We start from the raw sequence: 15664 nt of genomic DNA, 5'->3' as shown, positions 1-15664 counted from the left end.
TGTCTGTTCACATAGAACTGCAGGAAATGTGTGCCTCAAACATTTTCATTACTGAGTGAAAATCTTACATCTTTACAACTTTTGCTAAGGTGACTGACCTAGATCTAAGCTTACACATGCTGAAAAGCTAGATAAGGGTCATAAGAAATTCCGCATGTTAGCTCAGGCTGGTTGGAGGCAGTGGAGCGGTAGTAAATGACTGGTACAGGGAGTTGTAATTGGACAAAATGGGATAGAGGGGGCTGGTGTTAGAAACGTGTATTTGGCCTTATGTTAGAGAGAATGAACTTTTAAACTCATCTGAGAGCTGCTTGTGAGGTGACACTTGGTGAGGTGATTCTCGAGGCGAGACGACTCAATATTACATTGGAACTCTGTTTGTGAATGTGCACACATGCCAAGGTGTAGTTTCTGGAGCTTGGGGGTGGAGTGTGTTGGTGATATGTGCAGTGACAAAATATGCTATACTAATGAATAATCTAGTAGTCCTGCATCAATATATCTGACAATTTCATAAATTATATTACATCACTAAATATTCCATGATGACCAATCAATACCAATAATTTATCATTTCAGAAAAGCATTTGATTTATTACAGTACCAGTATTATTGATGTATTTTTAGTGTTAAGTCATACACTGTCTTGCTTTTAAATGTATGATATTATTTCCAAATTCCAAATTAATGTGGAGTGCAAGGACTTTCAACGAGGTGTGGCGCTTAAAGCTGCTTACAAGAGTGAGAATGTTATTCTGGGTCAGGGTTAAGATTGGCTGATGTAGACAAAACTGTGAAGGACATCACATATTTCATAAGAGATATGTTGCAATATTTAGCAAAGTATTCAGAAATCACATGACGTACAGTTCATCCCAACAGTCAAACTTTCTTTGTTGTTTTGGTTACTAGAAAACAAAAATCAAGTCATGTATAATTAATCTGATGCTAGTTTAACTTCCATTTATTCAGACATTTGAGCAGTAAATCATGAGCCAGAACATTGCCACGTAAGAACTTTGTAATGATACAAACATACAATGACACAATAAACGATAATACTCTGTTATCACCCACCTATTGCTTTGGCCAATAATGTGTTGGAATTTTTGGAAATTCCTCAAAAGGTGGAAAGTCCTCAAAAGGTCAAGATGAGAGAGACTAAAATAGTAAAATCCTGCAATGTGTACTGTGTTGACTTAAACCTTGATTATGTCTTATATAAGTATATATTAAGTATATCCGACCACCTGTGTAGTGACCTGTAGGGTCATTGTACAGTATTAAGTGAAAATATTTATGTATAAATATGCAACTTATAAATAAAAGGTTAAATATGCACTGAAGAAAAAAGGAGAAAAAATGACAATATTCTGCTGAGGTGCAGGCTTGCAGGTAGAAAGTATGGTACAGCTGCATAACTCCAAAAGCTAAAATGTATTTAAACTCATCAAATGTATGCAAATTGTCTTTTCCAGATGTATCAGGTGTCTAACCATACAATATATCTATCTATACACTTAAATGACCTGTTGAACTTTTCTCCTCACAGTAAAGTAATCTCGTTATTACATAATTTTTTTAATAGACTTTTCTCAAACTACTCACTATAAAAAGGATTGGAGATTTGAATGACATACAAAGAAAGTTAGCTTGTTCCTTTTCACAGTCACTGTGGGGAATCTCTGCCAGTGCAGCAGATGTTTCTCGTTACAACGCCCGACCTCAGAGCCACAGAGGTGTTAAACCAGCAACAAAAATCAGTTACATTGTGTTCTTAACGACTTGACTGTGACACTAATATTGTTCACACTCAGTGAGACAAACATATATGACATTCTACAAATGGATTTGCTTGTGTTGTTGAAGATTGAGAAGGGACCTTTAATAACCTTACCAGAAAAAGTACCTGCACTGGTAACGACATTTTGACAAGGACTGAAACAAATTTGGTTTGTGCTCTTCATTTACTGCGACATTTACAGTAGTTTACTAATGCAGTTAAGATTTTCCTGAAAACACATTGTAAACATGAAACTCTAACCAGATGAAGAAAAGCATTCACACACTCAAATCTAAACAATAATTTTATTTATTCTGCAAACTTTCCGTCAGAGACCAATTTTTGACGCACAAGCCCAACTGATTGACACAAGTGTTCTGCATTGAGGCTAATAAAGCAATGTTCTTTTAACCTGCTGATTTCACTTGCTACACAATTCTGAAGTTCTCTGAATGAAATCCTGCAAAATAAATAATATATTTGCACATATTTGAGTGTGCGGATGCTTTTCATCATTGAGTTTGATAGTCTATAGCTCCAGCACCGCAGTTAAGTCTGCTACCAGATGAGCAATGTTTTTTTTCTCTACACATGAAACTTGAGCAATTCAGTATACTTGGCCTGGACCAACCTTCACAAAAAGTCCAAAGGAAAATTATAATAAAATGTGTGACAGTGTGTGTGTGCAGCAATATATATAGTAGTTTCACAATTAAGACAAAACATTTAAAATAAAAGTACCACAGTTGACGGCTGGTGCTGTTCTGTACTGTATTAGTATGCAGATACACACAGGAAAACAATATTGTCTAATTCAGTGAAATAATAAAAAAAGAGACACTGTACGTAAATATATATATATATATATATATATATACTGTATATATATATGTTTTTCACATCAAGAGAATAATACACAACCAGTTACATTCAAACAGCAGTGTGGAGTCAATGTGTCAAGACTACCAAAGTTAAATACAGTACAGTATTAACAAAAACTACAGACATTGTCCATAACGCTTTTGTCATACTTTACAACATGTCACTTGGGACTTCACAAACTTTTTGGAGAGTCATATGGAAAAAAAATCACGCATAAATACACAACTTAAAAGGTACATAGGAGTTACTACATTTGCCAAAAGGCCTTTCCACAATTGTGATAAAATGACTGCGGCTTAAATGATTATGATGCATCACTACACAGTAAAGGACTTGATTTATGAAGACTTTATAATGCTGTCATTGTACATGAATCACTTGCAGCCATAAAAGTAGGCTCTATGGTTAGTGATTAAATGGAGAAACTGTCCCGCAGATCTAACATAAAAAGTACAAACTGTATGTGTGATACAGCAGCCTGATTTCACATAATACCTGTTGCTAGAACACGGTGAATATATGAAATTTACCTCAAACAATAGCAGTCAAGCATACTTTTTCAAAAGTGAAAATAATATACAAGTTTCTTTAAAATGTGTCACTTTTCCTGTTGTGTGTAGAATCAAGCACTTTAAGTCATCACAGTTGTATTAGAGACTGATGAGAAAATGTAGACATTCAAAAATTATCATAAAAAAAATTAAGCAAGCAATATGAAGGCTGACTAATCCAAGACATTTTGTTGGAAGATGGTAATTTTGGACTGTGTATCTGAAATGATCAGGTTAAAGAAAATATATAGGAAACATAAAGAAAAAACAATGAACATTGAAAATGTGAAAAAACTGACAATATGGCACGGATCACTTAGACAGAAAGAAGAGGTACTTTTTCTTTCCTCACTTTCAAACATAGGGAAAAAAAAGAAATGTGACAGAATCTACCAAGGAATCTGGATGATGGCAAATAATATGCACAGGCAGACGGATGAAGTAGCTTGTTGCAAGCTAGTTAACCCATTTCCCACCCCTCCCTTTTTAAAACACAGAAGTAGAACAAAAAACGTCGTTATCAACGTCCCACACACTGTCACATAAGACGGTTGCTTCATGGTTGAATAAAGTAAAATGTACTCAGAAATACTGTATAAATCATGCACACACACACACACACACACGCACGTTCAACTTATCCTGTTTTCAGAAATGCTAGATTTACAAAATATTTACATCATCTGATAGTGATTTATGTTCCCAGCATTGTGGATGATGTGTTGAAAATGTTGTCAAATGAAGAAAAAAGGTAAAGAAAGGTTTTGGGTCTGGGTGGATGAATGACTGTGAGTAAGTGCGATGATTTCTGACCAGGTCTAGATACAGACCGCTTTAGCTAAATGCTTTACAAAGAATGTTTTTTGCAGTATTATTATTGTTTTTTTTTGTTGTTGTTGTTTTTGTTCTTCTAATGATACATGATAATATCATCACATGTACTTCTGAATAAGGCTGTGTTCAGACTGACATTAGCACTGTGTGCAAAACAAAACAGCTCCCTCATTCATTTCAATGAGGTCACTGCTTTGTCGCAGCAGGTTACAGCAATCCGTACATTTTTGTTTAAAGGTTTGTTGGTCACTGTAATGGTTCCTCCTTTTCAGCTGTGAAGCATTCCATTTGTAGCCTGAATAAACTGTGCATGATAAGATACACAATGTGCAAAATCCACAATCTTCAGCCAAAGGTAAGCCAAAATAAGCTGGGTATCGCCTTAAGCTATGTCCCTTTTATTACGAAACCCCCCCTTTGTGTTTTCCCAGAAAAAATCCACCAACAATAAACCAACACACAACTAGCTAGCACGGAAATACTCACTTGATTTGGCTAAATATATATTAGATTTGGCTGAACTTATTCACTGTAGATTTTATGACGAAAAATGTTTCTGCACTACAAAGGGACTAATAAAGCAGCTAGTACAAAAATAATTATTACAGTAACTCTTTCAAAGGTGAGTATCAAAATGGACTTGGAATATCTCAACTGATTTTTTAAAAGTCATGGATTTATCACTCAAACTAAGCTTCTAGATCGAATTTAATTTCCTCACTTTTATGCACACTAACACAGTCCTCTGCATTTTTAACACAGTGCTGTTTTCAGTCTGAACACCTGGAAATGCTTATACAGTATATTGGTTCTATGCAAGTCATTTGAGAAGAGTAAGGCTAAAGACAGCAGTGAATGGGAATGTGATGCATATATGTCCATAACCAGGTCTTCAAACTTCACTGTTACATTCAATTGTGTAATGAGTAGACATTGGAGTACATGAGATATCATGATGGCTTCTTGTGATAATATTGTGTTAACAAGTTACATTACAACCTACCATGTGGTTTAAAGGGTGCACATGTCAGTAAGGATCACTTAAACATGCTCAAACATTAGCATGATGAAATCTCTAAAAATGAAGCCTGCAAGCTAATGGTATGATTCTGTAAATTGTCTGCACACATTAACTGCACACATAGAAACAAACACTGAAACAAACATTGAACAACTACATTGGAATTTTATGTGAAGCTGGCAACAAGTCATATTGGTATTTGAACAATTTTGAAAAATCTTTAATAAATACTGTGTGGTATTTATCTCATCTTCATTTAATAAATGACAATATGTTCAGATAAATTAAGTTTAACATGTGAAAGATAATGTTAATATAGTTTTCATATATTATTATGCAGCTGTTGGACGTCCTATCTTCGTTCTAATTCTGTAATGAATATAAAAAATAAATGAGGCAGGCAAGGGTTTCTTAGTTTGGCACTAACCATGTCAATAGAATTTACAGTGTAACCAAAGGCGTTTTGTGCACAACATGACCTCACAAAGGACAGTCAAGCAGTTAATATTCATCCACTTAAAAACATTTTTGTCAGGCTGAAAGATCACAACAAGATTGTGATTGACAGAATCACAGGTCCAGTTCAGTTGCAAAACACAGCACAGGAATAGTTGTATTGAGCTCACCATTCAGTATGGTTAAAGGGCCTGTGTCCGTGTGACAGAGGAGAGACATTTTATTTCAGATGGGTGACAGCTTGGGTATAAAATCCTTTTTTCCTCACTCACTGCTTCTGACACTGTATCTAGGAAGAGGCGAGTTTTCCTGGTTGCCACGGAGTGCCAAACATGCTGCAGTTTTTAAGGAGGAGAAGGGGCGAGCAGGGCTTGGGGGAGAGTGTTGCTGTCAGGCGAAAGGGCTGTCTGACTTTAAGATAGAGGCCTCTGCGTCGTGGAAGCCCTTGCCGTTCATGTGTTCTGTGTGGCTGTCAATGGTGTAGCAACCCTGTACCTCGGTGATGGATGAAGCCGTGTAGGAGGCTGAACGCAGGGCATCTGAGTGGTTTCCTACGCTGCTGCCAAACTGGATTTGATACTGGTTCCAGTGCCTCCTCAGAACTGCCTGGACCTAACCAGAGAGACCACATTCCACATATTAATAGGGCAGCTAATGAATCATTATATGATACAGAACACTGCTTTATGCACTTATAGTAAAAATTCAATGCTTTGGGAAATACACTTATTTGCTCTCTTTGCAAGAGTCAGAAGATCAATATCGGTCCCTTCTCCATACGTAACAACGTATGGAGAAGGGGGAACCTGCTAATGTAGCTTGGCTTCTCATCTTACATACAAATTTACCCTATTTCTCAAAATGTTTTCACATAATGTCATCAATATGTCTCTCATTTGCTGTAAATTCTCTCTGATCAAAATATGGTTGGCAGAAAGTGCTTCAAAGACCTATATAAATACATGTTATGTGCCTACGTTCCTATCCATAGGCATAACAATGTCACAGTTTGAGTGTATAATAAGATAAGGATTATTATAAGAGGTTTTATATAGGCTTTGAATCAAATTATATCCCATAGCAGTAAAGCTCCATTATGTGTTAACCCACTTTCACAGCATTAAGAGTTGAATTGTATGTATGATCACTTCGGGCAAATACATACTATTTTGTATGCAGATCAATCACCTGCATAATTGATAGGAATCAGTGTACTGTCCACAGCTTCTTTCCAACAGAAAATAATCTTTAATCCTTAGCAAAGCCCTGGAGGACTGAGCCTGTCAAGACATTCATTTAGTTTACCATCCTGCTCCGAGGGTTATGCAGAGGAAATTGCCTGGTCTATCCCTGATTACAAAGGGGAAGTGTGGAGTGTGTGCGTGTGTGTGCAGGTCTGAAAAAAAACATAGTGAAAGGGCATAACCCCATCTTACTTCTCCATTGAAAAAGCAAAAGATGGTGGCCACCAGCAGACCCTGAAATCCAAAAGAGGAAACACATGAGAAAGAGAGACGATATAAGGGATTGGTCTTGGTAGGTGATATTTTTAAGGTCGAAGATTCCTTGAAGCAGAAAAACTTTATACATTTGGTGTCCGGATTCAGCCTGTTGCTCAAGATGTTTTTCCTGCACTGCCCATGCTAGGACAGTACAAGATGATCAGATAACAGCTCAATAACATCAAACTGATTACACCCCCCTTTCAGCTCAGATAATTCATGCCTTCCTTCCTGCTGTTCTTCCCTACACTACAACATAAACAAAGTCAGAGGCTGAAGGGAATGGTTGGCTTTCACTGAAAGCTAGGAAAATAATGAAGTTTATATCCCGGCTACTGAAGTCCATTTTTGTAAAATAAGTGTCTCAATCATTGGACGTTAGAGCCAGTAACATGTAATCAAGATTCATAATAAATGATTTATGTATGTCACAAGGACAAAGAGGACTTTACAAATGCACATGAACACAGCGGTGTATGCAACAGACTTTGAATACCATTCTAAAAATACTCTCTGGGCGTTGACATACAGTCATGTACAGCTGTTTATGTATTTTTTAAAACGGAAATGTTATAAAAAGCTGGTAACAATCACAACTAAAACATTAGCCTAGGTGCTGCTAAAAAACCCATCAACTCAAACCTTCTCACTGGTGACCATCGTCTCACCTGGTAATGCATTAGTATGTGCATGATGTAGTCGTATATTTCAGAGGAAACCCGTCCCCCTGGCTTATAGGGAAGAAGGACAAACTGAATTCCCAGAAGGGGCACCAAGATGAGGGTGGCTCTCACTGCTTTCATGTAGAGACTAGACTCCGCTTGATGGGTCACCTTCAGTTTGGTGATGAGCACTCGGACAATATTTAGGAGAAAGAACAAATTGACCTAGGAGGAAAGCAGCAGAGAGGATCAATCAATGAATTTGCATCATATTCGGTCTATTACCTGCTGTCATCTGGTTAAAGACTTTCTCAGGATGAGTTGTAAATTAAAACCTTATAAATATGTGCCAGTTAATCGTACCTTACTACAGAAATAAGCCTTTGAGCTGAGAGTTAAAGGCAAAAGTATGAAGGTATAAAGAACAGGATGGTATTTTACAATGGTTACAGGTTGGAAATCATATCCATGACAGTCCCTATAAACACTATAAATGTTTTAGGCACATACTCTATATCCTAAATGGTTGCTCTGATGATTTCTGTAAATCTGAAACCACATAATTGAATTCCCAAAGTGTCCAGTATGAGAGAGGTTTTAAAAAGACCTTTTTTGGGCCTGAAACCTGAACAAATCATTGTAAAAGGTTGTTGCTGAACATTTAGTCCTGCGAGAGTCTTAGGGGAAAAGTTTTCGCTGAAGAATGCCCAGCTATGCTGATTAGGTGAATTCCTAGAATGCAACATGCGCTGGGGACCAGTGGGTGGATCCTCAGAGGGACAGATGCATTGATTTCGCAAGACAAACGCAATTATGCACGCAATGAAACTGTGTCTTCATTTCAGGCCCCCCACAGTGTCGTCTCGGAAGAAGGCAAAATAAGTTTTTTCCTTTTGCTCGTTGCGCAATAAGAACAGTCAACCGGGGTAAATATGGAACAAATCATTGAAATACATAGAAATTATTGTGGTTTAATTTGCTGTAATTGATTGGTGTCAGGAAAAATAATGTAACTTCTCACCACAAGAGCAGCACAGATGGGACCATGGATGATGTAGAGTAGCGATGTTTTGGAGCTTATCCAACAGCTTCAGCAGAGAAGAGAAGACAACAGAGAACAGTTTACACAATAGTGTCAATGCATCACATGACAGCGGACCAATGATGCAGATCAATGGGATTTCTGAGAAATGAAGTAGCATGAACAGCTTGACTGATAAAAGATGCTATGAGCTAGAACTGAATGCTTTGTTTAGGTCTGCAAGATGCAGATAAACAACAACAACAGCAGATAATCTATACCACATTCACAGAATCAGCTGCAGATTACATTTTAAATCCCTTTGCAGGCAGGAGTTTAATCTTTTTTCATTGTATGTTTATTTATACAAATATAATTATTATCAGTTTTATTATTGTTTTTGTTATTGTCTGGCTGTCATATAATATATCTTACCACTTATATAAATATAATTTATAACTGCATAATTAACTGTAATAGACCATGCCCTTGAATGCTCACTTGTCATTGTAGTAGTAACTTCGAGCAATAGCATGTATGCAAGCCGGAATGAGAGGAAAGCCTGCAAACAAAGCAAAAGAAGCAGTTTAAGCTTAAAGTCTTGGAGTCAGCCTTTAAAGTACAATTCTGGTTCATTACAACTTTTTAAACTAATCACATACTTTCAATTTCTGCAAACATAGCAGCGTTGCTAAACAAAATGTCCAATAGGGCAAGAAGAATGGCAGGCCAAATATCTACCCACTGAATGCACATAAAATGTGCAGGAAAACTGTGCAAACATTTATAGTAAAAATGTGGTCAAACGTGAACCAGTCTGTAAAACGTGAGATATGTTTATGGCGGACAGCGTGGGTAACAATTTGACCATTCATTTCCAAATAGGCCCTGCTGAACTTCTTTTTAACAATATTGCTGCCTTCTGAGACTTCAGCAATTAACTTGGTAAGAACAGTTGTATTTTTTATGATAGGAATGATACATATATAACAGAATAACAAAAATCAAAGTTGCATGAGATCTTTTTTTAAAAAACTAGAATGAAGAGACTCCGATATTGTCTGATGAAAAATGATTTCTTTTTATTACAACAGAACAAGTGACTGACAAGTGACACATTATTCCTGACTTACCCCAGCCTAAAAGATAGTACCACATCAGGTTTTGCTTCTCAGCAAAGACAGCCACCACAATGAGAGTGTGCAGGTAAATTCCCTCACACAGCATCCAGAAGTAATTGCAGCCAAACAGGTACAGGTGAATGAACTGGGACACTTTACAGCTTGTCTGAGGAAGAAAACACACACACACAATGAATGTGGATTTCCCTGTGCAGTATTTTCACAGTTAGGTGAAATAACTGAATTAATCTAGCTATTAAAATCTATTAAAATCGTCTCCAAGAGTGCAGCTTTCGTTTTTTTTTTATGCAGCTTGATAATAAAAAAAAACATATCAATAAATACAGAAACTCACTGGATTCCTCTGCACCAGCTCCTGGTTGTTTGCCACTGCTGTCAACCAAATGATAGTGATCACAGAGTTCAGAACAAAAGAAAAGAAGAGGTTTTTGTGAAGTGTGATCCTTTGGCAACTTAAACTCCTGCAAGAAGAGAAAGGCGACAATACATCAGGGTGCTATTAATCCATGCAAAGAATACAAACTATCTGTCTATAAAGCAGAGTTAAGATGAGGTTGGTTGACTCACTTGAAATGGAAGAATATTCCGAGGGAGATGAAGAGGGAGGTCAGTGACAGCCCATGTCCAATGACAGTTAAATAAAAATGATTCATTGCAGTCTGGAAGGAAAAAACAGACACAAATGTGATTATGTGGCTCTTCTAATGATTGCTAATGTTGCGAGACAATATTAAAACACTCTTAAAGACAGCTAATATATTTTACTCCTACTGTTAATCCCTAATTAATGGAAAGATGAAATTGAACTCATGTAAAAGTGTATTTTAAGTTAATTAAAGGTTGTAACGCAGTGATTGTGGTGACCCCTCAATCTTTCATTCAGTGGGATCACTAAGGAATATTTTATACTGCAAAGGCCAGATTCCATCTCCGGATGATTAATTCTAATGTTTAATTCCCATGACCTTTCTGCTAGCACCCACCGCCTTCAGGCCAAGGTTTCCACCTACACGCCACATATGTTGTAATTAGTAGATTACCATTACATTTTTGGGGTTCCCAGAGGCATCCCCAGAGGATGGACTATTTTGTTCCATTGCCTTGATGACCCCATGTTTTTTTTTTTTTTTTTTTTTCTTGTCTTGGACCACCCTCAGGACAAACTGCACATTTTCAGTCCCACTACAGAAATATTTAATCACATTTCAGTCAACATGAGCAAGACATTTGTGTTATTTAGAAAATTATATGTAAACAATCTCATCACTGCAAATATATAGTAACTGCCCAGGGATCTACTACAAGGTCAGTGCTTCTTTACATTCGATATGCTGTTAATGCCATTTCATAACGTGACCTACCACTCTGCCTTCATTAGTGTGTTCATTGCAGCGGGTGTAGTTGGTCCATGTCCGGTTGCTCTCCGGATGCAAGAACCAATGGCCGCTGTCGGTGCAAATCTTTGTAACCATCTCTGCAAGTAAAAATGATACCTGTGATGTGTTTTTTAAGAATATTTCAATCCAGTTGACTGAATCTTAGACTATATTTTTTGTATTTATATGCAGCAAAGCAGGCAGAAAACCTAGAGGTTAAGTAAGTTAAACATAAAATCAAAACGCAGGGGGCTATTTGAAATTAAGTAAACTTTAAAAAGAGATTCAACAGATGTCCCCCGTAGCCCCATGAAGTTAAAATCATGTTTTAAAACTCCATGAAACAAACAAACACATTAATATTCATGAAACTACTGAGAGCAGTGATTAGAGGGACTGAATCTGATTATAAATGTGCATATCCTGTTGAAGGATGTGCTGTAGTAAAGTTTTGGCTCAGAATCTTCCAGCAATTAAACCTAATTTACTGTTATAAACATATTCATCCATATAAACCACTGCAAAAAAGGAAACACAATTAATACATGCTCATCCAAAGCTAGCATCATAAACAGAGAGAGATGTCATGCTGTGTCAGTTTAAATGGCCCAATTTTATACATGAAGAGTTTATTTGCCATGGGTAATAAACTTTACCCAAAGTAAAAGACAGGATATCTCTGCCTCTGCCTTTGATTGTGACCATTATTTCATTGATCTGTCTCTGTAAAGCCCCTGCACTTCACAGAAGTACAATACTAAATTAAATTAATGAAATTGTTGGAACCAAACATGCTTGGCACAAACGCACCTTTAGAACTACTGTAAGCCACAAATCTCACCTGAAGGATCGAAATCCTGGAAGTAGTCCGGGCAGTGCTGCTCTGAGACAACACCTGATTTGGTGTCGTCCCAACAGAGCCAGCCATCCCAAGTGCGATTACACATGGGCTCTAAAACCAGAGAAAAGTTGTTAGGAGCTATGATCTGTCAGTGATCTGTCAAATATGTAATAATAATCATAATAATAATAAATGTAGCCCAACAGATATAACAGTTGGATGATATTATCCACCAGTATTGACTTATCACAGAAATATTGCTATTGTATCGGTATCTACATATATTTTTCTGATACGAGCTGATATGAAAACTTTTTTTTAATATATAATCCAGAAAAAATACTTAGGATAATATATTGGCGTCACTGCAAAGTTTATCCAGCAGAGTGCACTGCGATTAAAAATACTATAGCAAGCCACACAGTAAGAGAGAAGAAGCAGCTCTCTGCAATGCCAACTGGTTGACAATGTATATCCTAAATTATTTAACATGTTTAAATATTTAACTTAAATATTCTTTAATAAAAGTTATTTGTTTAACAGAGTAGCATTTTGAGTACCTTTGCATAGTCATATCAGTGCACAGTCCACATAACATTCACAATTTATTTATAATATTTTTCTTCCTATATTCCTGAAATTCACTATATCGGCCATCATATCAGTAAACGGTGAATCTTTCCCCCCTAAAATTGGTATCTATATCCGTGTTTCAAAAATCCCATATCGGTCATATCGGTCGCGCTCTAGTAAGTATATATACAAATATTTTTTTTTAAATGTATTCATTATTTAGCACCGATGCTGTCCTATTTACCCTGAATATATTACGTGTATCTCAGCAGTGTACTCTAGTTACTTCTTGCTGCGATTCAGCCTAGTCTGCTGTAAAGTTCAGAAACATGAAACATAACAAGCTACCTTCTCTGCTCTGTGTATTGTCCTTCATTATCTTTTGATAGCACTCAAACTGTGCTGTAACTATCTTGTTCCTGGTGACTCCCATGTCATGGTAGACGTTTGGATGGGTTTCGTTGACCTCCGGGCTTGCCTTCACAAAAATCTGCAAGGATAGAGAGAAAAGGTGAATAAAACGTTTCAGTTCTTGTTTTGATCAAGAGAGATTTGTACAAATAGGTCCTGGTCAGTGTCTCACAGAATATATGTTAGGCATGAACACTACACAACAGTCAAATTCAGCAGAGCAAATATTATTTTGAATGGTTAAGGTTTAAATCCTAAAGAGTTCCTAATCACTCTTGCCAATTAGTAAGCTTTGATGGGAGATTCATAAGAGAACATGTCTAAAGGTTTCCCCCATTTTGTGTTATTCCAAATCTAGCTTAAATGCATGTTTTTTGGAGCAAACATTGAGTTTCATTTCAGGAAAAGCATCTGTGTGCAAGCTTGTGCCTGGAGTGTATTTTGGCAGTGTATTCTGACTCTATGGGGATGTATTAAAGCAAGACAGTCATTATAGCCTACTTAGAACGCCAGGAAAGGGAGTCTAACATACACAAGCTTCCATTAAATCCATTTGCGCTTCATGGAAAATATGACATCTATGCAGAAATATTGCCAACCAGATATGTCCAGTCTATTTATTACACAGCAGATACCAACCTGAAGCAGCTTTTTAATCCTTCAAAAATTCTCCAACATAAACTGTCACAGCTTTTAAATAAAGTATATTTTATCATGTGTTTGTGTGTTTTCAGTATTTGCGCGTTTGCTTGATTACATGCAGGCGGTCCTACCTTTGTTAGATTACACAGCAGTATGAGTGCCACCATCCCACTCCGCCCGATGCTATCCATCTTCCTTTTGGTCATGTCAAAGCTGGTTGATAATTTACCAGCGGCAGATCTGGAATGGAGAATGAACAATTGAGCCCTGTCATCAAAGCAAAATAAAGTATGCTCATAAAGGCCACTTCACAGCACTCCTTATCTCCCCCACTAATGATAAACGTTTCGCCCAGTGGCTTTAATCTACTGAAATGTTGCTACTGTATTTGCCATCACAGTCAATTAAGCTGATAACAGACCGTAAGATTATTGAAAGCTAAACTCCAGCCCATATATAACAACTTATTTACAACACAGACCTTTTACCAGTCTAAATGACAAGTGTGCAAGATCCAAAACCTTTTAAAAGAATCAGAAAATCTCTTGTTGGTGACTTGTATTACTAGATTAATAAATCGTACCATGTTGTAACACTATTAGAGTAAATGAAATTGAACTTCATTGTGCATGATTTTCTGGTTCCATCTTAGTCTTGAAAGTCAGAAAGAAGAAAACACAGAATTACTAACTGCACATTAAATGTCAGTTAGACTACTAGAGTCACATCTCCAAGAACCCCTGAAATGGTATGTGACTGTACCACGACAGAAATACAAGCTACCATTTAGCTCATTCAAGTTGAAAGTTGAAATTGCGAAATTTGGATGAAATGGCAGATAGAGATATGGGTAAATCAGTCCTTGTTGCTTAGTGATTGGCTGTGAAAAGTGAGCGACCTGTTTAAGAGTTAGTTTTTGGGCAGATTTTTTTTCTTGTGCAAAAAATCTGTGACGTTAATTTTCAGAAATCTAGTTGTAAAAGTAATCTCAATGGGGAACAAGCAGCAATTGGATCACCATGTACACAATTAGAACATAGCATGCTATCACTGACTGTACGCGTTAAGTCAGTTTTAGTTCAGTGAACCCACAATGCTTGTATTTTGGCTTGGTGATCCAAGCCAAACGCACACACAGCTGACAAAATAAGCAGATGGAATCAGCTCAACAAAACCCCATTGATCAAAGAAAGTTCCAGTTCCCTGACAAAAGTCGTGTAAGCACAGCTGAGTAGAAATCTCATGCTCTCAGTGCTGCTGTGTGTTTTGTGAGCCATATCTCCTTTGCACTCTATCACATATTCTCGAATGTGACAGCAGTTTTAAACCGGTTAGTGGGTGTGTTACACTTCACATTTCATTTTTAAAGGTGATGCTGGTGTCTCATCAAAGCAGAATCCCACAAAGTTGTTTGCGGCAAAGCTGCAGGCCACTGGGATTTCATGTCACTGCAGCTGCATAGCAGATGAGACAAAATTCAAATGGAAACATATCCCCCAGGTTGTACAAATCTGCTTTGCAAAACGGTGAGTGTGCTAATGCTCGGGTAGCTTTAGATAGTAGGCCTGCCTGCTACAGCTGGTGTTCAACCACCAAAGAGTTACAAGTCTACAACTGCTCCAGTTCTTTTTCTTCGAACTCTGGAGGCTATATGTGCCATTTAAAGTGAACTTTTGGTTTGTGTTTGAAACCCATAGTAGTGGCTTTCGGTCTAGGTGTTCTATCTTCAATTGTATTTCCAGCTTTTTCATTCATTATTTTTGCCATAAATGTACAACAGCATGAGCCAAGAGCTCCATACTGGCACCCAAGGTAACCAAAAACAGGTTGTTAGCATTGTTAGAATACCTGACACAAATCACAAGAGTTCTTGCAGCAGCATTGCTTTCAGTGTGAAACTATGTAACAAGCAGTTTTACTCCTGGCAGCTGAGAAACAAAGAGACAGGAAGGATTGGGGAGAGGGAG

General features: G+C 37.2%; 1 protein-coding gene across 1 annotated transcript in view; it reads right to left on the bottom strand.

The window, feature by feature from the left end:
- Window positions 1-948: 948 nt before the first annotated feature.
- Window positions 949-15664, bottom strand: part of calcrla (calcitonin receptor-like a) — a 29117-nt gene continuing 14401 nt past the window's right edge. The window contains exons 2-13 of the mRNA XM_035676387.1: window positions 13829-13937; window positions 12993-13134; window positions 12072-12182; window positions 11216-11328; window positions 10422-10513; window positions 10189-10315; window positions 9846-9999; window positions 9214-9274; window positions 8713-8779; window positions 7698-7916; window positions 6964-7005; window positions 949-6139 (exon numbers count right to left, since the gene is read on the bottom strand). Of these exons, the coding sequence (XP_035532280.1) occupies window positions 5918-6139; window positions 6964-7005; window positions 7698-7916; window positions 8713-8779; window positions 9214-9274; window positions 9846-9999; window positions 10189-10315; window positions 10422-10513; window positions 11216-11328; window positions 12072-12182; window positions 12993-13134; window positions 13829-13903 (1425 nt within the window). The 5' untranslated portion in view covers window positions 13904-13937 and the 3' untranslated portion in view covers window positions 949-5917. The remainder of the gene's footprint in view (window positions 6140-6963; window positions 7006-7697; window positions 7917-8712; window positions 8780-9213; window positions 9275-9845; window positions 10000-10188; window positions 10316-10421; window positions 10514-11215; window positions 11329-12071; window positions 12183-12992; window positions 13135-13828; window positions 13938-15664) is intronic.

This window comes from Morone saxatilis, unplaced genomic scaffold (assembly GCF_004916995.1).
Source record: "Morone saxatilis isolate NCDOM2014 unplaced genomic scaffold, NCSU_SB_2.0 Contig5, whole genome shotgun sequence".
NCBI lineage: Eukaryota > Metazoa > Chordata > Actinopteri > Moronidae > Morone > Morone saxatilis.
This window is presented reverse-complemented; position numbering and strand designations above follow the sequence as displayed.